Source organism: Fukomys damarensis, unplaced genomic scaffold (assembly GCF_012274545.1).
Source record: "Fukomys damarensis isolate Sample0158 unplaced genomic scaffold, DMR_v1.0_HiC HiC_scaffold_37, whole genome shotgun sequence".
Lineage (NCBI taxonomy): Eukaryota > Metazoa > Chordata > Mammalia > Rodentia > Bathyergidae > Fukomys > Fukomys damarensis.
The window spans coordinates 27,820,402-27,840,581 of record NW_022900949.1 but is presented as its reverse complement, the minus strand read 5'-3'; the positions used below and the strand labels follow the sequence as shown (position 1 = coordinate 27,840,581).

Below are 20,180 nucleotides of genomic sequence, written 5' to 3'. Positions count from 1 at the left end.
AGACCCAGGGAAGGGACAGGTGGGCCATAGCATCACTGGAGAAGAAAGTGTAGGACCGTAGGTCCGTTCGCCCCCTTTCTGTGGTCGGTTGTGGCCCCGGCCCATCCTCGGGACCCCACTGATCCCAAAGCCCACGGCTCTGCATTTCTTGCAGGCAGTTTGATAACTGAATGGACTTTGGAAGTCTGATGTTTGACTATTACCCTCCTGCAACACACTGGGTGTGTGATCCTCACGTGATCTCATGTTTGTTGATGGAAATAAACAGACTGGATTTCAGAAACCATCCTCAGCGCCAGGGTTTGTCATAAAACAATAAATAGAAAAGCCCTTGGTGCGCCTGCCAAAGTTTCACTCCATATCGGAGAGGTGGCAAAGCACTGGCTGCACTCTATCTACAAACAAGGAATAAAACTTTTTATTTGTGCTACATTGGACTTTGGGTCCCAAAGCATCGCGTTGTTTATGGTAGACGAATGTGGAGTCTCTGTTCCTATAAGGACAAGAGCACACGGAAGGGTGGTCATTCCGCCCGGTGTGTGAAATGCAAAACCACTGTCATGAAGCCAATGCGAAGTTGTAAACATCTGGGAAAACTTCTCTGTGCCCACTTACGTGTGTGCCTTCTGCCGAGGCCCGCAGATTGAGCCACTCCTGCCACCGGAAGGGAACCTCCCTCTGTGAGTCCGACACTTGCTGCCAGAGTGACCCCTTTTCCTGCGGTCTTTAGAGAAGCCTACGCAAGCTGCAGTTTGCAAGTGGGGTCCTCACAGAAGGAGATGTGGGGGGACCTCGAGGAGCAGGGTGCTTTCCATGGTTCCTGAGATCATTCTGCCATATGTCAGTGCTAATGAAGTACATTAGTTTAATGCCAGAGCCAGCAGCAGTAGCTAAAGATGTAACAAATCTGGACCAACATTCTTCTTTCAGAGACTAAGGAGAAGATGATCAGGGATGGGAGTGGCCCTGGGTTTCTTGCCCAGCAGCAAAAGTATTAATAATAGTATTTTTCCTGTTGAGAAGGAAAGCTCCGCGTGTACTGTGCTTTTCCAGGGGCTGGACTCAGTTGGCCAGCGCCCTTGTTACCCAGAGAAATCGGCTGGCACTGGACGGGTCTGAAGAGCCATGCTTACCTGCTGGCTTGTTTGCACGTGGACAATCCTTCGTTGTAAGTTTTTGTTTCTCTGTGTTAAGTCTGAACGGCACAGGGAGACAGAATCACAACTGGCAGGCTCTCCAGTTTAGCTTCTGTCGCACACAGCACTCGGTGGCACCTCGGGAAAGCCACGCTCACCAGCACATTCCTGGGTACGAGGCTCTTGAGAAGGGGAGAAGTGGAGATGCCATCAAGAAAGCTCTAAAGGGAACTCAACTAGCCGTCCAGAGGGGACGCTGACTCTAGGCCAGCTCTGCACCCCGTAGTCCCAGAACTCAGGAGGCTGAGGCAGGAGGATGGTGCATTCAAGACCAGCCTGGTGTACACAGCAAATTTGAGTAGCCCTGAAGGTCCTGTCTCAAAAAACACAAAACAACACGACAGAAAGGGTAACTATTTGACTCGGTGGTGTCTTGGCATCAGTTTGCTTATGCTGAGTCGGACAGATGATGCCGGTGACTCCTGAAGACCTTTTGTTCTGTAAACCCCATGGTTCTCAACAAGAGGATGACAGGAACCCTAGGGGCAGGGCCTGAGGACACTACGTCATCAAAATAAACTACACTTGATGCATCTATAGGATTTCCCTTATGGAAACCATTTTGCTCTTCCGACAGAAGGTTGGGTTCAAGTGCAACTTTCATTCCTCCATGATCACCTCTTTGAGGTCTGTCCAGGATGCGACAAGCATAAATATGGTAATGGCCAGAGGCTGAGCCCCTGAGGAACCAGGGAAATGTGGGCCCTGAAGCCTTCTTGGAGCCCTTCTGCCCCTCTGGGTACACCTGGAGATTCCGTTATCCCGTGTGTTAAATTTCTTGGAGAAGCCCCAGCCACTGAGACCAGCAGGGCCCACAAAACCTGGATCCCGCCTGACTATGCTGTGTTTGTCCGCAGGGTTCTTTTCCGGTGAGGGCGGATGTTGATCCAGCCACTGGGTGCGGTGTCTGAGCCCCGTTAGCCCCAGTCTAGAAACGTAGTCTCCACCATTCGGAAGTCACTGTTCTGGCCCTGTGCTCTCAGGTGGTCAGCTGGCATTGTCCGCACTGATCAGAAGTACAAGGATGCGTTTTGCTGTGTACAACATTTGGAAATGCAATTCAGCTCTCTCTCCTGGAGACGGGAACCTGCTTTCCTCTGACTTTAGAGACAGGGGATCCCTGTGAGCTGTGAAAATGACAGTGACACACACGGTGTGCAGTCCAAGCCCTGGGGAGCTGCTCGCTGAGGATCACGTTTGCAGTCTGACAGATCCACCTGGCAGGGCAAAGAACCAGTCAACTCCAAAAATGCACGAAAACAGCCTCCTGGGACAGAACTCGGGAAAACAATAGCAAATGTTTCCTCCTGGTGTTCATTTGCTTGTCAGTACCCAGCATTCTCTTCCACCTCCTTACTTTTTTCAAATATTGAAGGGATTTTTAAATAGGTGACTGAAGCCAGGTATGGCGGTACATGCCTGCAATCCTAGCACTTGGGGCCGAGGCAGGAGGATCCTCACAAGCTTGAGGCCAGCCTGGACCACATAGCAAGACCCTGTCTCAAAAACCCAAAACAAACAAACAAAAAAGGCCCTGGGCCTGGCTTGGCATGGTAGTGGAGGTGCTAATTCCTTTCTCGGCCCTTGAGTGTTTACTGCCAGGAAATCCTGAGCAACACTGATTGCCAGGGGGCTAAAGTCACATTGTTGTTAAATTGGAAGAGAAAATTAGCAGGATTTGGTGCCCTATGTCCAACTATCCCAGAGTTTCAAAAACAGGAACCCGGGGCTTTATATGAGGGGACAGGGGAAGTCAAGAAGAGTCACAAGGGTGACTTAGCAAGGCACGGGTCCAGACACTCGTCCCGTGGCGGTAGAAGGAGCGCGTGCGTGGTGCCAGGAAGCCAAATGACAGGGCAGAACCCTGGCCCAGTGCGGAGCAGGCAGCTGTGGGAAGTCTCTGCCCGTGCTGCTTTGAGTCCGAGACTCTGTGGGGCCACCCGCCTCTGGTGAGCTCTGCACAAGCACAAGAGGGAGACAGAGAATTCCTGACCACTCAGCTTGCTTTTCAAAGCAGCCTGCTGCAAACCCAAGGGAGCGATGTATGATTAGTTGACCCATAAGGACAGATGCTTTAAAAAAGCTAAATCCAGTGCTAGGGCCACTGCTCAGTGGTGAGCGCTTGCCTTAGCATGCACGAGGCCCTGGGTCCCAGCCCCAGGCCAGCAAAAGAGAAAAAAAACTCAAAATCATTTTTTATCGCCACTTTCTGCAGTGCTTACCACAGGCCTTCTGCAACTGCTCTCTCTGAAACAGATGCTTCCAGAGCATTTAAAAAGAAATAGATATTTTCTTGGCTATTTCTAATCTGCTTTTGGAGTGATTTGTGTAGTGAAATTTGTTTTATATGCACAGTGTGTTTCATTTATGATCTGAGTAGATTTATTCTAAAACTTCAAAATTACTCAAGTGGATCTTTCTAACCCTGGGTTGCTGATTTTTTTTTTCTTTTTTGAAAGCGAGAAAATGTATTCTGTTGCAAGCCAAGATAAAAGATATTTTAAAGATCATTTTAAATGTTAAAAAATCTGGACAAGGTGGTATATGCCTGTAATCTCAGGACTCAGGAGGCTGGGGCAGGAAGACTGCCCTGAGTTCAAGGCCAGCCTGGGTGATACAGCGAGTCAAGGCCAGCCTGAACTACATAGCAAGACCTGTCTCAAAAGAGGAAGAGAAAAAAAGCACAATAAATAAGCATCAAACAACAGAAATGAGAGGTATCAGCCAGTCATAGGTGAAGAATTAGCAGCATAAATTGTGGGGAAAGAATAAACTTTGGTGAAACATGTTTGGTGCTCCAGATTATAAAGATGAAGAAGAAGAAGATAGGACTTTTCTGTAGGATTTAGCCAGCAAAGCAAAGGGACCTAGAAGGCTTTCTGAGCCAGGCTGGCACCGGCTGTGGGTAAGAAACCTCTGACTCAGCCCTTTGACCTTTTACTTGCAGCCGTTTGTCATCTACGACATGAATTCCCTGATGATGGGCGAAGACAAGATCAAGTTCAAGCACATCACGCCCCTGCAGGAGCAGAGCCAGGAGGTGGCCATCCGCATCTTCCAGGGCTGCCAGTTCCGCTCCGTGGAGGCCGTGCAGGAGATCACGGAGTACGCCAAGAGCATCCCGGGCTTCGTGGGCCTCGACCTCAACGACCAGGTGACCCTGCTCAAGTATGGCGTGCACGAGATCATCTACACCATGCTGGCCTCGCTGATGAACAAGGACGGCATGCTCATCTCCGAGGGCCAGGGCTTCATGACCCGGGAGTTCCTCAAGAGCCTGCGGAAGCCCTTTGGTGACTTTATGGAGCCCAAGTTTGAGTTCGCCGTGAAGTTCAATGCCCTGGAACTGGACGACAGCGACCTGGCCATATTTATAGCCGTCATCATCCTCAGTGGAGGTAAGGAGTGCGCTGACCCTCGGGGAGCAGCAGGAGGGAAGGAGGCTCCCTCTGCCTTCCGCCTGGTCTGTGTGGAAGCTGTGGGGACCCAGGCTCACTGCCTTTATTCCTCACAATATTTCTTCTGCTTCGGCCATAAACACTTGGAAGACAGATGCTCTCTTCTCCTTTTTCTGTTGTTTTCCTTTTCTTCCCAGAATTGAACCCTCAGTTCACTAAGTAAGAATGTGGATAACTTAACTGGAGCCCAACGCCGTAGAGGAGGCGCGATTGTTGGCTGTACGGTTTGGGAGTTCAGGGGAGTGGTGCATGCCTATAACCACAGCTGAGGCTGAGGCAGGAGGATCTTGAGATCTGCCTGGGCTAGGTAGTAAAAAAAAAAAAGAAAGAAATCAAGGACTATGCATCTGATGACGTCCACCTGCTCTGTCCTGCAGATCCCTGGATGGATGGCTCCCCTTAGGTCCCTTCGTCAGGTGGTTGGCTGTGATTAAGAGTAATCTGAACCACAGAACACAGTGGAGAAATCAATTGAGTTGTTTGTTGAATTTTTGGCCTTGCAAGTCTGTGATCTAATAACCAACTCTAAGAGCCAGGTTTTTATACTAAATGACACTTTCATTAGCCTCTCTTGTGTTTCCAGGTAGGAGAAAGTCTTCCTTTCATCTCTCAGCATAAAGAATTGCTTTAAAAAAATTTTTTTTCCAGATTGAACCCAGAGGCTTTCTACCACTAAGCTATGTCCCAGCACTTTTGATTTCTTTTAAGACAGGGTCTTTACTCATTGTCAGGGTTGACCTCCACCCCGGCATTCTCCTGCCGCAGCCTCTTGAGTGGCTGGGATTTTGGGCTGCCCCACTCTGTAGCTTGCTTTTATTTTGTAAGGTTGTTTGCTTGTTTTGGGGTGCTGGGGAGCAAACCCAGGCCTTGCCCATGCCAGCCCAGGTACACCCTGGTCAGAAGATGGCTTTTACCTGAGAGGTCCCCTATTGAAATGGACTTCAGGTGAGCGTTCCACACACCGGGGTGTCAGTGTGTGGTGACAGCGCCAGCAAAAGCTGTGGGGAGGCCATGCTCCAGCACTTGCACACACACGCAGTCCTCCAGATGGGCATCCAGAGGATACAAGGTCTGCCCCTTGCCCTTGTGGTTTATACGTGGACGCCCTCGAAGCCTTCTGTGCTTAGAGGTGGGCTTTTGCAAGAAAATCGGACCACCAGGGCACCATAGCCGAACTTGCCTTTAGGAGGCGGGGCCTGAGGGGAAGGGGTGGGTCTGGGCGTGGTCTGGAAGGGTGTCTTCCGGCTCTGGCTTCTTCCTGTCTGCTTGCTGGCAGCCTTGAAGTGAGCAGCTCTCTTTCCTTGGGACCTTCCCCTACGCAGCTCTGTGTTTCAGTCGGCTGAGCGTGGACAAAGTTCTGAAACTGTGGTTGTGGGTGTTGGGTATTGTGTCCTAGTGACAAGAGAGTGAGTAGGACACTGTCCAAATCCAATGAGAGCTAGCAAAAGACTGGGGCGGGGCCACCGCCCACCTCCAGGGTCTGTGCAGTCTGCTTTCCTTTGGATGCAGGTGGATAGCAGGATGGCCGGGACCAGCTGTCACCCTGTAAGGCACTCTCAGATACCTTGTGACACAGCCGAAAACCCTACCTAATGTCATAATATTTTGACCAAATCTACCTCTTAAATTAACCCTTGACCCTCTGGGATCTTTGATTAATTTGGCAAAGAAGAATGAGATTTCAGTGTATTTTAAATTTGTTGGGAGAAAAAATGGTAAAAATTTAAAATTAAATTAGAAAACAAGTTAATATTATCCACCTTGTTTATATTTGAAAGCACATCTTATTGTATTTATTTTGCAGTACTGGGCTTCGAACCTAGGGCCTTCATACTGAACTACATCCCAGCCTTTTCAAATTTTTGTTTTCTGAATTTTGAGATGGTTTCTCTCTGAGTCACTAAATTGGGCTGAGCTCAAACTTGTGATCCTTCTGCCTCAATCTCACAGTGTGGTAGGATTACCATTCCTAGCTTAAGGAATATTTTATTTTTAATCATAAATACAAGTATAATTGTTAGCATTATTCTTGCTAATATTTCTACCACACGTACTGTATATACCTACCATGTTTATCCATTTACCTTAGCCATTTTCCCTGTGGCATTACATACTCTTTGTCGATAATCTATTTTTTATAAAAGTTATACATGCTGGTAGGTTTGGCGGTGCACACCTGTGATCCCAGCCTTGGCTGGGATAGGGTAAGGCAGAAGGAGTGCCTACAGATCGAGGCCAGCCTGCAGTACACAGCAAGACCTTGTTTCAAAAAATAAAGGACGACATACGTCTTTTCTAATCCAAAGTACAGAAAGATACATGTAAGAAGTAATTTCTATCCTCAGAATAAAACAGTATTATCAAAGTTCTGTCTTTCCTACTGAGAAGTTTCTGTACACATACACACATACCTCCGTATGTATGATATATTCTTTGAGGTGCTGTTTTTATGTTATTACTATACTCTTTCTTGGGCTGGGCATGGTGGCACAAACCTGTAATCCCAGTGCTCAGGAGGCTGAGGCAGGAGGATCTCAAGAGTTCGAGGCCAGTCCGAACTACCAAAAAATCACAAAAAACAAACTATACTCTACATTGACAGTTTACATTAATATATTCTCTTAAAATGGCATGCAGTGTACAAAATGTCTAGATGACAAGATAAAATTAACATGAGACTTTGGTCTTTTTATGAAAATCTGAACTATTGCAGTACATTTTTACTTTTTGTTTTTGGTTGTTTATCTTTTTTGCCCCCAAGGCACCATTTTTAATGACTGTAAAATATTCTGTTTTATATTGCAGAGTAAACTATCTCCCTATATATGCTTAGGTTGCTTATTATTTCTTGTTTTTAAAAAAAACCTATAGAGAATGTTGAAACTATGTTCTAGATTTTGTGGTAATGAACATTGTGATGTGTAAACTTCCATCCATAATTCAGATTAGTTTTTCATTTTAAATGATTAGAAATGGAATTGCTGGTGGTGAGCATTTTGGATTTTATTGTGCAGCTCAGCTTCCCTGTGCTGATGTTGCTGATGCATTTGTAATGCGCCACTCGGAGCAGCTTGGTTCTCAGGAGGAGTGGCCCAGACAGGAGCATTCAGAGGGCCGGGTGTGGCTCAGAGGTGGAGCGCAGGTCTGGCGTGCTCAGGGCACTGGGGTCCAGCCGCAGCACTGGGGACAAAGTCTTTCATTAGCCAGAAAACAGTCTGTATGGAACGGATTGGATGTAACATCGCTGTTTTTGCATTGTATTCATGCTGGTTTATGAAGATTAGCAACGTGCTGTTGAAATGGAAACATTGGAGAAGTAAGTTTTTTTAAACCTTACCCAGGCCAATGTCACCATAGCCTCCCTCCAGATCTTGTTGTGATCCTCACAAAGAAAGAAATCTGAAAGGAGCAGCCTTCCAGGGATTATTAAAATCTTCTTTTTGACATTTGAGACAAGACCTCAGTATGTGAATCAGGCCATCCTTGAACTCACTATGTGGCCAAGGCTACAATCCTTGAACTTGAAATCACAGCCCTCCTGCCTCAGCCTCCCGAGTGCTGAGATTACAAGCCTGCGTTACCATGGTTGGCTTTAAAGTCCTGTGACAAAGAGGGATAAACCCAGTATAAGTTTAGACTTCCTCAAAAAAAAAAAAAAAATTACCATTGACTAGTTCCTACATCACAAAAGCCAAATCGTTCCCAGTCCCCAGTTTGCTTTTGTAGATGAAATCTAAATACAGGCAGTAGATAAGAATGAATAAACTGGAACCCATGTTTGCCCAGCTCACGGAATGTGATTTCTTTACTCAGAGAAACTTCTGGGTGTAGGCCAGGCAAACGTGCCACCCAGCAGACGTTTCCAGCCCAAAACTGGCTTCCGGGAAGGTCATGGGTGCCCGTAGGTGTGGCGTCCGTAGCCCAGACTGTGGTTTAGTAGTTTCACAGTTAGTTTCTCCCCCATCTTCGAATTCCAGAAAGGGAGAACATGCATGGGACTAAGAGGCCTTGAGCCACTGGACCATAAAGAGATCCAGCCCCATTTTAGCCAGAGCAGTTCTCCTTCCCTGCAGTTTATCCAGGCGTCTGTTTAGTCTGTCAGTGATGTTGGAAGAAGTACTTTGGCAGGGGCCCAGGTGACTTCATCCTGCACCCCAAATGCAAGAAAGAGCTTCACCTTCTTGTCCCTCAGCACCCTGGTGGCCTCGGCTCCTGGACAAAGAGCACCATGGGGGAACTGGGTTCTGTGTAAGAACAGGATGGCCGAGACCGGGGAGGTTCTCAAGGAGGCCTTAGAGGTCCCAGAGGGGGCTTTTGAGACGTTTTGTTTTTTTGAGACAGGGTCTCATTATGTAGCCCAGGCTGGCCTGGAACTCATGATCCTCCTGCCGCAGCCTCCCGGTGCTGGGATTACGGGTGTGGACCACCACGCCTGACCCAAGAGGGGCTTTTTGGTTGAAAGGAACTGATTTAACCCAACCTAGTATTTTCTTGGGAAACTGGTGATGGTTTTAAGATCCCTGTGTTCACCTTCATCCCTAAAAACTGCTGATCCCCTCTGATCTGGGCCTCAGATTTGCTGTGCAAATCATCTCTGCTACTCTTGGGGACCTGAACCAGCTTGCTGAGAAAGACCTAGCTCTCAAATCATCCTCCTTTCACTTCCAGCTTGGGGGCAAAAATTAGACTAAACAGAAAAAGCAGCTACACCGCAGAACCGAGTTTAGCCTTGTGTCCACTTTGGGACATTTGGTGGTCCCCGAGAGCGGTGGAGCAGCACCCTCACTGCCACCTCCGCCCACCCTGTCCCCCTGCCTCCTGGCCAGGGGGATTGTGGCCCACGCACTCAGCCCAGGCCTGCGAGGGCCTCCTGGAAGCCCCAACAAAAGCAGCTTCCCTCAGCGCCTCTGTCCTCACCGCTCACTCAGGGTGGCGGTGTCAGGCATGACAAAGCGGCCCCCAGCAAGGGCGTGTTTGCATCCAGCACCGCAGCCCTGTGCCAGCCCTGCTAGCGAGGGAGCCCCTGAGCCAAGTGCGAAGCTGGGAAGGCTGACAAGCCCCGGGGTGTCTGCAGGACATCGCCCCTCGCCGGTGCTGTTTGGTGGAGAAAAGCCTAGGAGAGCTCCTTCCAGCTGGAACACGGTGACAGGAAAAGGCTCTTTCTGCTAATGCAAAACAGTTTGGAATCCATTTCCGTTCTTCCTAAATTTCCAAGAGATGAGGGAGGGAATTCACTGGATCCTACAGTATACTTTTCAAGGCAAATTGCCACGGCTGCCTGAATGACAGAGAAGCTACAAAAGTCACAATGGCCATGGGTGGCAAGATCCCAGCCTCCACAGTGACCCTCTGGAGTCTGGCGTGGACGTGCAAACCACCTATCCAACAGCTCCTCCTTTACCCAACAGGGTGCTACCATTCTGTCTCCAGAGCAGCTCTGGACCCCTGTTCTTAGAGTGAGCAGGGAGAGAGGGTGGAAGGAGGAGAGATGGTTCGCACAGGGACACAGGTCCATATCGAGGAGGAGCGGACATCGTCGGTAACTTGGGGTCCCGCAGCGCATCTTGGTCATGACTGGATGGGTGGATGGATGGATAAATATCCTTTATAATTTTTTTTTTTGTGTGGAATTGAAATAGGACCAAACGAAAATACTTGGCCCAGAATAAGTTAATACATGTTTATTGAATGAATAATAATCTGAAACAATCATAATAGCCACCATCTGTTGAATACCTCACTGTATGTTAGAATGCATGCCTAGCACCTCCTACACGTCCGTAATCCTTGTTTAATCTTCCCTGCAGCTCTGCATGGCGTGTTATTACCCCTATGTTACCAAGGGAGGAAATGGAAGTTTAGGGTAATTAAGCAACTTGCCCAGGGTCACAGAGCTACAAGGTGGAGACCCAGATTGCTTGGGTGTAAAAATACATCCAGAGCTGGGGTGTAGCTCAGGAGCGCGTGCCTGCTTCGTATGCATGAGGCCCTGGGTTCCAGGCCAGCACTGGGGAAAAGTGCACTCAGCCATTAGGTTCTGTTGCCTTTCATATCCTGGGGTATGGAAAAGTCTGCATTAATTACCTTAGTCTCACAGTTCTTGGCTGTCACCAAAAATTGTTCCTATTTCCCAGTATACAATGAAGATCTTCCAGTCACAGTTCAGATATTCTCCCATTTCCAAGAGCCTCAGGACACCACTGTAACCCAACACAATCACTCCTTCATCAGGTGGATGTGGGGCGTGGAGCTGAGCCTGAAGGCTGGTGCAGGGCTCAGCTGTGTCCCAGAGCCCTAGGCACAGGCAGTGTGTAGAACTCCCCACAGAAATGGGGAGTAAGCTGTCCAGAGCTAAGCAAACACATCCTACTGAACTAGATGCCATTTTATACTGGCCCTAACATAGATCAGCAGGTGCAGAAGAATCTGTGAGAGAAGTGAAAAAGTACCATCGGGTGCCTTCATTTCTTCCTGCCCTACCGAGAAACACAAGCAACTGGGCCCTGGATATGCAGGGCAGTGGGCCCCTCTTACCAGCTCACAGGGTCCCTGCCTCCTTCAAAATCTTTAAAAGGGCTGGGTGTGGTAGCACACCTGTGTGATCCCAGCGCTCAGGAGGCTGAGTCAGGAAGATCCCTGAGAGTTTGAGGGCTACAGAATTGAGTTTAAGGCCAGTCTGAACTACATAGCAAGACTCTGTCTCAAAAAACACCTCCCTAAAAAAAAAAATCTTAAAAAAAAAACAAAAACAGGATCTTGCTATGTATTCCAGGCTGGCTTTGAACTCACTGTATAGCCTTAGGCTGGCCTTGGATTTATGGAGATCATCCTGCCTCAGCCTCCCAAGTCCTGGGATTAGTGGTGTACACTATCATGCTGCTTTTCAAAATCTTGAGTGTACTATATTCCTAACTCTAACATGGAGAAGAATATTGTCCTTCCATTTTACTACACACACATTCCCATGGTTACAATGGGTAGCATTTTCTCTGAGTCCACCTGCCTCAATGGGCCTAATGGGCCTGTGCTTTTTTTTTTTTTGGTACCAGGGATCAAACTAGGGCTCTCACACTTTCTGAGGCAGGCACCAGAACCACTGAGCTAAGAAGTCCCCAGCCTGTACTGCTCTTGAAGCTCGGAGAACCTCTGATTCTGCTCAGCTCAAGAGCCCCACACCCTCATAGACCAGGAGTGTCTTCCTAAAACCCCAAATGTCCCAAGATATAGATAATAAAAGCAACTATGGCCAAGTACACACCTGTGATCCAGCACTCAGGGCTGAGGCATGAGGATTGCCGTAAGTTCAAGGCCAGCCTGGATTGCATAGTGAGTCCTTGTCTCAAAAAAGCAAAATAAAGCAAACAAACCCTACAAACAGTAGGCTAACTGTCCTCCTCCATCCCTCCCTGTTTCTGGTGCTGGGGAAGTGACCAGAGCCCTGGACATGTACAGCACGTTATGGACAGCGCCCCAGCTCTGGCCCCTTCTCCTGCACCAGCCAGACTTGACTTCCTCCTCCACCACCGCCAGTGCTCCTCTGAGTCCTCTGGTGACGCTGGAAATAAACAGTGTCCAGACCCTGGAGCAGGACAGCCAGGGTCATCTTGGGGCTCTCACCTCCCGCTGGGTGACACTTGTGTCTCGGCATGGTGTGCTAATAGGCAGATGGCAGTGGGCGCCTACGGCATGTGCATGTGTCTGTGTGCGGCCGTCGGCAGGGTGGCTTTGAGCAGCGCCTCTGTTTGAGTTCTCTGGAAATGGCCCGACCTCGCTCTCCAGGCCCTCGTGCCCGGGGAGGCCGGGGGGAGGCTGGCTTCTGGCCTGGCACAGCTATGAAAACCAGGAGCACCGGGGCGGAGAGGGGCGGGAAGAGGCGCAGCACGCTGGACAAAGCGTAAATGTCTCTGGCTACAGAGAGCTCGGACGCGGCCACGAAGGCTTCTGTCCTGTGTAGACTGTAGGAAAGAAAGCCCTTATCTACGAAGGCTTCGGGAGCACAGCTTCCTCCTCCACCCCGCGGGTGAGGCCTCCACTTCCTCAGTGCCAAGGGCCTGGTGTGAGCTGGGCACTGAGAGTCACACTGCTGAGTCACTGTCCCCACACCCCAGGCTTGGAGAAGGTCCCACCGGCCCGTCAGTGCTGCTGAGCTGATTGGGCCTTTATCACTGCGGCCCTCGCAGTGTGTGTCTGAACTCCGGGTGACCCGGGGCAGCCTCCAGCCTGGCACAGGACTTCTCGATCTCTGCAGGAGAAAGAGTGAAAGGGCCACCCGCTGGAGGACACTCAGGCCCGGGGAAGCCCCAGCGCGTCTCACCAGCCGCATGCATGGGTGGGACTTACCAGGGAAGGCTTGGAGCTGCAGGGGACAGGAGTTCAAATCCCGTGCTCCACTTCCTCCGTGGGTGGCTGCAGTGATTCCTGCCCTCCCTCAGCCTGTTGTTTCCGGGGCAGTGACACCCACCGTGCAGTACTCAGACCCACAGCGGATTCATGTCCCTTCCAGTGTGACAGAGTTAGAAACAGCTCCACTCTGGCCTGCTGGTCCAATGGCTTGAAATTCCAAGGGTCACTCTTTTTTTGTTTTTGATTAGTGATTTTTTTAAAGACAGGGTCTTGCTATGGAGTCTGGGCTGGCCTTGGACTCACTGTGTAACCCAGGCTGGCCTAAAACTCACAATTGATCATCTTGCTTCAGCCTCCAAAGTGCTGGGATTACAGGCGTGCACCACTACGATCAGCTGCTTGCTCCCGTTGAAAGTAAGGAACAGGGAACACGGGGAGGTTAAGGCACCTGCCCCCTGTTGCCTAGCAAGTAAGTAGCAAAGTTGAAATTTCAACTGCTCCTCACTAATCCAATACTTTTACTGGAGCTTTACAAAATCTTGACAGTCCCTGGCATGATGGTGTGTCTCTATCATCTGAGTTTCTAAGGAGGCTGAGGCAGGAAAATCTAGAATTTGAGCCCAGGCTGAGCACCAGAGCAAGGTCTCATGTCCTAAAAAAATCTTGAAGGTCACACTTGGCTCAAATAAATCAGAATCTCCACTGATGGTGCCCACACCACACATCTGTTTGTATTCCGTCTCCCGAGGTGACGTCAGTGACAGCCGGAATTGAGAACGTGCTCTCGGCAGCCCCAGCGCCCACTTCCGTTCTAGAACCCCGGGCCCTTCTCTCCGTGTTCTGCCAGAGAGGCCGGCGGGAAGGCACTGCGCCGGCCACGCTGTGGGTCGGTCACTTTGCCAAGCTCGCAGTCTCACCACTGCGCCTGATGCCGGTGGCTGTGTTCCCAAGCGCCCCGGAACCCATAGCGTGATCTCTCCCGGGAGTCTTGGAGCCAGGCACCTGTCTCCTCTCGAACCTCCTTGACGACATGCTCTCAGCTCTGGGAAGCAGAACTTGCCCAGCCCCAAACCTGGGTCTGTTTTGAAAATTGTTTCTCTTTGCTTCCAAATCTCAGCTCTTGCCACAGACATCTCACAAACCTTCCCTGGCCCCGGCCCCGGCCGTGGCTTGGTTTCAGTGCCCCACCCCTACCCCACCATCCCTGTGGCCCTGCCTGGGCTGAGAGCCACAGAACCAGTCCTATCTTCTGAGGTCTCTTCACCTGGGGCCTTCTCACCATGGCCTTACTAAAGAAATGATGTCTTAAAAATGAGGCCAGAGCCCAGGAGGAGCAGATGATCTGTCCAAAGGCACACAGAAAGGAAGTGGGAGACAAAACTCAGTCAAGTGTTCAGTTTCCAAATCCACTGCTCCTCAGGACCTGGCTGTGAACTCGGGGAGTAATGAAGGACACGAAACAGGAAGTGTAAGAGGAAGTTGAATGAGCCAGGTGTTGTGGTCCATGACTATAATCCCAGCATATAGGAGGCTGAGGCAGGAGGGTCACCACAAGTTTAAGGCCAGCTTGGACTACAGAGCAAGACCTTATCTCAAAAAAAAAAAAAGATGTTGAATTGTACCTCACTGAGCTCCCAAGACCTCTGCCTCCTGCACTGTTAGCCCTGACCTGAGCTTTCTGTCCCCTGTCCCCTCCGAATTCATGCACAGCCACCCTACCCATAGATGCTTTTTCCTGAATGTCCCAAGCACAGCCTTTTGCAGAAAAGTCTCTGTCAGAGTACAGCCGGGGAAAGGCCTGGATGGCGGCTCCCTAGGGAGACTGCTGTGGTCCCCCGGTCCCTAGCTGAGCCTGAGCTCACACCCCACCCAGGTGGCCGACCCAGGAAGGCCAGAGCAGGTCTCTCTGAGACCAGGGTGCGGGGTCTGTACCGTGGAAGTTCTGTGGCTCTGCCCTTGCCAACAGAGCTCTAATCAGTTCCAGGACTGCGTGGACAGGGACCGGAAGGGTTTCTTTCCCGTCTCCCCCGCCTGGACAATGAGCGCAGGACAGTAATAGAGTCCAGCCTGAGGGACTGCATGAGTCAGCAGCCCCTTCCTACAGGGCCTGGCCTGGGTGCAGGGGGCGCTTAGGCCCTGCCTGAGGGGCTGGGCGGGCACCAGGCCAGCACTGCCTTGCTCTGGGTGTCCCCTTCAGTGACTTAGCTCAGGAGAGGCCTGTGGCGGGGAGATGGGAGAAGGAACAGGGGAGGTCTTGGAGCCAGGACGGCCAGACGGTCACCTTGGCCTTGACCCCAGCACTAGGCCTTGCTTAAGACCAGAAAGGAGGCTGGCTTTGGTTTTGTTTTTAAACAAGCTGGTTGTTCTCAATTTCATGTGCAAGCCAATTGATACACTTTTCTAATTTGATTTTTGAGTTTATTTCCCCAGTTGGATTATGTGAATTACATCCTAGAGGGAATTAAAAATGCAAAGACATTTTAGACCTTTTGAATTAGGGATTTCAGATTTGATTTAGGGCTTCGAGTGAGTCCCACCCATGTAGCGTGCAGAGGAGCGATTGGATCTGTGTGCTCCGAGGTCCTAGCAGGGGACTCCGGGGCCTCTTCCCCCTGACAGAGGCTCTGTCAGGGACAGCAGGAGCGGCGGTAAAGGGTCTGACTGTCACTGGAGAGAATACTCTTCTCCCGGCCACACAGCTCAGGTCACAGTCACATTGTGAAGAGGGTTTGAGAACGCAGGCCAGACCCCCTGCAGGAGGAGCTTTTCAGGGCGGCAGCCAAGTGTTCCAGGAAAGGCCCGTACCTCGGGCCGGGCCGCGGGTTTGGTCGTGTTGTGCAGGAGGCCTGCTGGGTTAGCGTCCCCTCAGCAGCCAGACTCCTGGCCCCAAGGAAGGAGGAGGGGGAAGAGGCCCCGACCCTGTCCAGGGTGCCACCATAGCGCACACATGCACAGGGCCACGGCTCTGCAGCAGTCGCTCAGCCAAAGGTGCTGCACGGAACCTGCTTTCCTGGGCTTCTGTGGTTTTCATTACCCCACAGCAATCAAGAGAAAGGCACAGTCATTCTGGGGCAGCGTCTCCAGCCAGGGCTAAATCATTTGTTTCCTTCTCAGAACCGGACAGGTTTTTGCTGATGGCTCCAAAATGAAATGCTCAAACTTTTATTTGTCTTTTGTTGTTGTTGTTGTTGTTTTTGTTTTTGAGACAGGATCTCACTATGTAGTTGAGACTGACCTTGAACTCACTATGTAGCCCAGGCTGGTCTCGAACTCACAGCGATCCTCCTGCCTCAGCCTCCTGAGTGCTGGGATTACAGGCCTGCGCCACCACGCCTGGTTTATTTGTCTTTTTAAAAGTACCTTAATCTGATCAGTAGGACATGTCAGTTTGAGAAGTGTGAGGGGGGAAAAAAATCAAACCAAAGACAAGTTTTTCCTTCAGTAATGGATGAAAAGATAGGAGGGCTGATTTAGGAGACTTTGGAGGCCTGGGAAGCCTGTCCGGGAGCCCCATGCATTCTGCTTGGTTCCCTGATAACAGTGGGAACGTCATGGGCATCTGTGACACAGGGCTGTGCGGGGACCCTGCCCTGGGCTTGTCCCTCGGCCATGAGCTGCCCCACCCGGGAACAACGTCACGGGTACCTGTGGGTCAGGCCAGCCAGGACGGGCTCTGCCCTCAGACACCTCTGGCTGCAGGGGTTGGTGCTGAGCGGGCGGGGGACGAGCTCCGTGGAACCTTGTCCCATGCAGCGACCTGCAGCTGCCCGCCAGGTCCTCCCCTCAAGGGTGCACACGAGAAGTGGAAGGTGTGGAAGGGTAAGAATGCCACCCAGCCAGTGCACCCTGGCACGGCAGCAAGCGGGCGTCTGCAGGGTGCCACGGGGCCAGAGAAAGGAGATGAGGGGGGGTGGGGGCGTGGCACTGGCCCGCTCTGCCACGAGAAGGGGAAGGCACGGAGCCAGGAAGGTCAGAGGGCTTGTGGCAGGAGCGACAGTCTGCACGGGCAGAGTCCCCAGCACACGGGACATCTGAGGTGGTGGAGTGGAGGTACTTCCGTGTGGCTGGGGGTAGTTGGCGAAACTTAGGCCGTGCGCTGCTTAGGAGCGGTTCCTGGGGTGTTAGAAAGTGAAGCTCACACAGTGAAGGGGAGAAAAGGTGATTAAAAGAGAGAGAGCTGGGCATGGTACTGCACAGCTGGCCTGAAATCCTGGCACTCGGAGGCTGAGGCAGGAGGCTCTCTGTGAGTTTGAAAGATCACCCTGGGCTACACCGGGAGACTCTGTCACAGAAAACAAAAGTGAAAAAAGTGCTTGTGAATAGCCCCTTAGAGCAAATGTTTGAAACCAGAGGAGATGCTAGGGCGAGTGGGCTGAGTGTGGTGCAGGTTAGGGGAAACCTGTTCTAAACTAAGGGTCAGTGAACAAGAACCAAACCTCTACTTAGAAATCTACAGACACACTTCTCTGTGACACTTGGTTATGAGTGTGATCAGAATCGTAAGACAGGCACCCACGGGAGGAAACCAAATGGACAGTGAGAGAGGAGGCTGGACTCAGGGGTCAGCTGTGGGAAACCTGCACGAGGGCACAGAGAGTCAGGCAGTCCCTCAAGGGACAACGGCGCAAACCCACAAAGCAAGCCTAAGGAACTAGATAACTTGAAAACAAAGTGCAATTTTTAAAATATAAAAGTTAATAAAGCCAAAGCTGTAATTTTAAAAGACAGGAAAAGTAGAGCCAGGTGTGGTGGCGCGCGCCTGTAATCCCAGCACTCGGGAGGCTGAGGCAGGAGGATCGCTGTGAGTTCAGACCAGCCTGGGTTACATAGTGAGTTCCAGGTCAGTCTCAACTACATAGTGAGATCAAAACACCAAAAATAAAAACAAAAAATGGAAAAGGAGATGAACCTTTAGACAGATCAGAGTTTTAAAGGAGAGGAGGCACAACAAAGAGAGCATTCGAGGGGCATACATAAAAATAACAGATTCCAGATTGTGAAAGGATATAGTGTACAGCTTTATCTCAGTATAAATTACTAAGGTCTCTGTTGTGGAAGGCCTAGTTAGATGGAAAATGATGGGAGGGAAATGAAAGTTGGTCAGATGGTTGTGCTGGGGAAACCTCCACGTAGCTCTGAGGTGGGCAGAAGGTGGCCCTGAAAATAACACTTGAGACCAGTGTCACCGAGAATGTAAAAACCCCACTTAAAACCTTAGCACACTCGTGCTAATCTGTCCCATCACTCACCATGCTAGGTCCAGATCAAAACATGTCACTTCAGGTATTATATCTCTTTAGAGAGAGATCATAAAGCTTCTGAGAAAAGTCAGCCAACATTCTTGACTACAACACATGTAGAACTTTAAAATTCTTGGAAAGCCTCTGTAATCTATAGCAAACATCATGCTTAGTGGTAAACCATAGAAACATTTCCTTCAGTGTTAGAGGTAAAGCAAGGATCTCTGGCTGGGTAAGGTAATATGTGCCTCTAATCACAGCTATTTGGAAGGCTGAGGCAGGAACATCACAAGTTCAAGGCCAGCCTAGGCAACTTAGTGAGACCCTGTCACAAAATAAAAAAACAAAAAGGGCTGGGAATGTAGCTCAGTGGTAGAACACCCTAAATAAGTACTTCTGTTTTGTTTTGTTTTTTTAAAGTCTCTTCTACCCAAAATTGTTTAACACCACTTTAGAAGTTTTGGCTGACACAGTACAGCAAGAAAAGGAAATGGAAAAGAAAAAAATAAATCAACAAAATGACCACTATTTGCAAATATAATTTTCATCCAGAAAAGTAAAGCTTCATGACTAAATACTATTTGAACTGACAAGAGTTCAGAAAGTTGGACTAGACATAAATTTTAAACATCGTCGGGGAGATATTAGAAAATAAAGAGCCATTCTCAGTAAAAACTAAAGCATTTAAAAGTCAGTCTAACGATAGCTACACGGAGAAAAACATCGAGTTTCAGAGTAGCCTAGCTCCCCTTTGCCCACTAGCATGCAACAGGTATAAAGAAAAGTCAACAGGCATTACCTGCAAGGTCTGCAGTCAGAAGAGATCCTTCCAATATGTAACACAATTTTACTTTTTTATCATTTTGTTTTGTTTGAGAAATGATCTCACTGTGTAGCCCACGCTGACCTCAAACGCTCAGTGACCCTTCTGCCTCAGCCTCCTAAGGGCCGGATTACAGACTGTGTCATCAAGCCTCAGTCTGTTACAGTACTTTAAAACTGTGTTTATCGTGTTTTAGAAAGTAACATACTACTTTAAGCCAAACCCTGGACGGTTCTTCCCCGGCAGTGGTTTCCATTTCGTTCTTAACCCCTGCTTCTAGCTGCCCGCCCGCCCTCAGTTCTGTGCGGGAGCCATCAGGGCTGGCCTGGCAAGGGCGGGATTCCAGCCCTACAGGGCAGTAGCCCAGCCCTGCACACACTGACCCTGCCTTGTCTCGCCGCCCCGCAGACCGCCCGGGCCTGCTGAACGTGAAGCCCATTGAGGACATTCAGGACAACCTGCTGCAAGCCCTGGAGCTCCAGCTTAAGCTCAACCACCCCGAGTCCTCGCAGCTGTTCGCCAAGCTGCTGCAGAAGATGACGGACCTCAGGCAGATCGTCACGGAGCACGTACAGCTGCTGCAGGTGCTCAAGAAGACGGAGACGGACATGAGCCTGCACCCGCTGCTGCAGGAGATCTACAAGGACCTGTACTAGCGGGCCGGCTGCGCCAGGATCCGAGGAGAGTCCACGCTGGCGACCCTTACTGTGAACAGAAAAAGCATTTTAAAAAGAAGAGGTTTTAGAATATGATCTATTTTATGCATATTGTTTATAAAGATACCTTTACAATTTACTTTTAATATTAAAATTTATCATGTTATAAAATTGTTGAGAGTATTTGAAGATTCTTTCGTGTCCTCCATTGACTCTCCTGGGCTCCCCCCCCCGATTATTTTCTTCCTTCCTTCTATTTAAAATATGAATGTAACTATTGATTAACTTTCATTCTCGGCCAAATAATTTTTTTACTTAATTTGCAACTTCTCTCAACTCCATCAGCCTTCCCAGTCACAGCTAAGAAGGAAGAGGGAACTTCAGCCCCAAAGCTGCTCTAAGCACATATTTCTTGTCCTGGATGGTGGCACAGCCCCAGGCCTGCCAAGAACTCAGCTCAGTCT

The 20,180-nt window shown here is 49.8% G+C and overlaps 1 protein-coding gene across 8 annotated transcripts in view; it reads left to right on the top strand.

Annotated features, from left to right (window-relative positions):
* Window positions 1–19,830, top strand: part of Pparg (peroxisome proliferator activated receptor gamma) — a 121,749-nt gene extending 101,919 nt beyond the window's left edge. For 3 of the 8 annotated variants that reach the window (XM_010631502.3, XM_033759473.1, XM_010631506.3), the window contains exons 7-8: window positions 4,144–4,594; window positions 19,469–19,828. In XM_010631502.3, the coding sequence (XP_010629804.1) occupies window positions 4,144–4,594; window positions 19,469–19,716 (699 nt within the window). In that variant the 3' untranslated portion in view covers window positions 19,717–19,828. Of the gene's footprint in view, window positions 1–4,143; window positions 4,595–19,468 lie in introns of all 8 variants that reach the window. The other 5 variants (XM_033759475.1, XM_033759477.1, XM_033759474.1 and 2 more) reach the window with 3 other exon arrangements.
* Window positions 19,831–20,180: the final 350 nt, after the last annotated feature.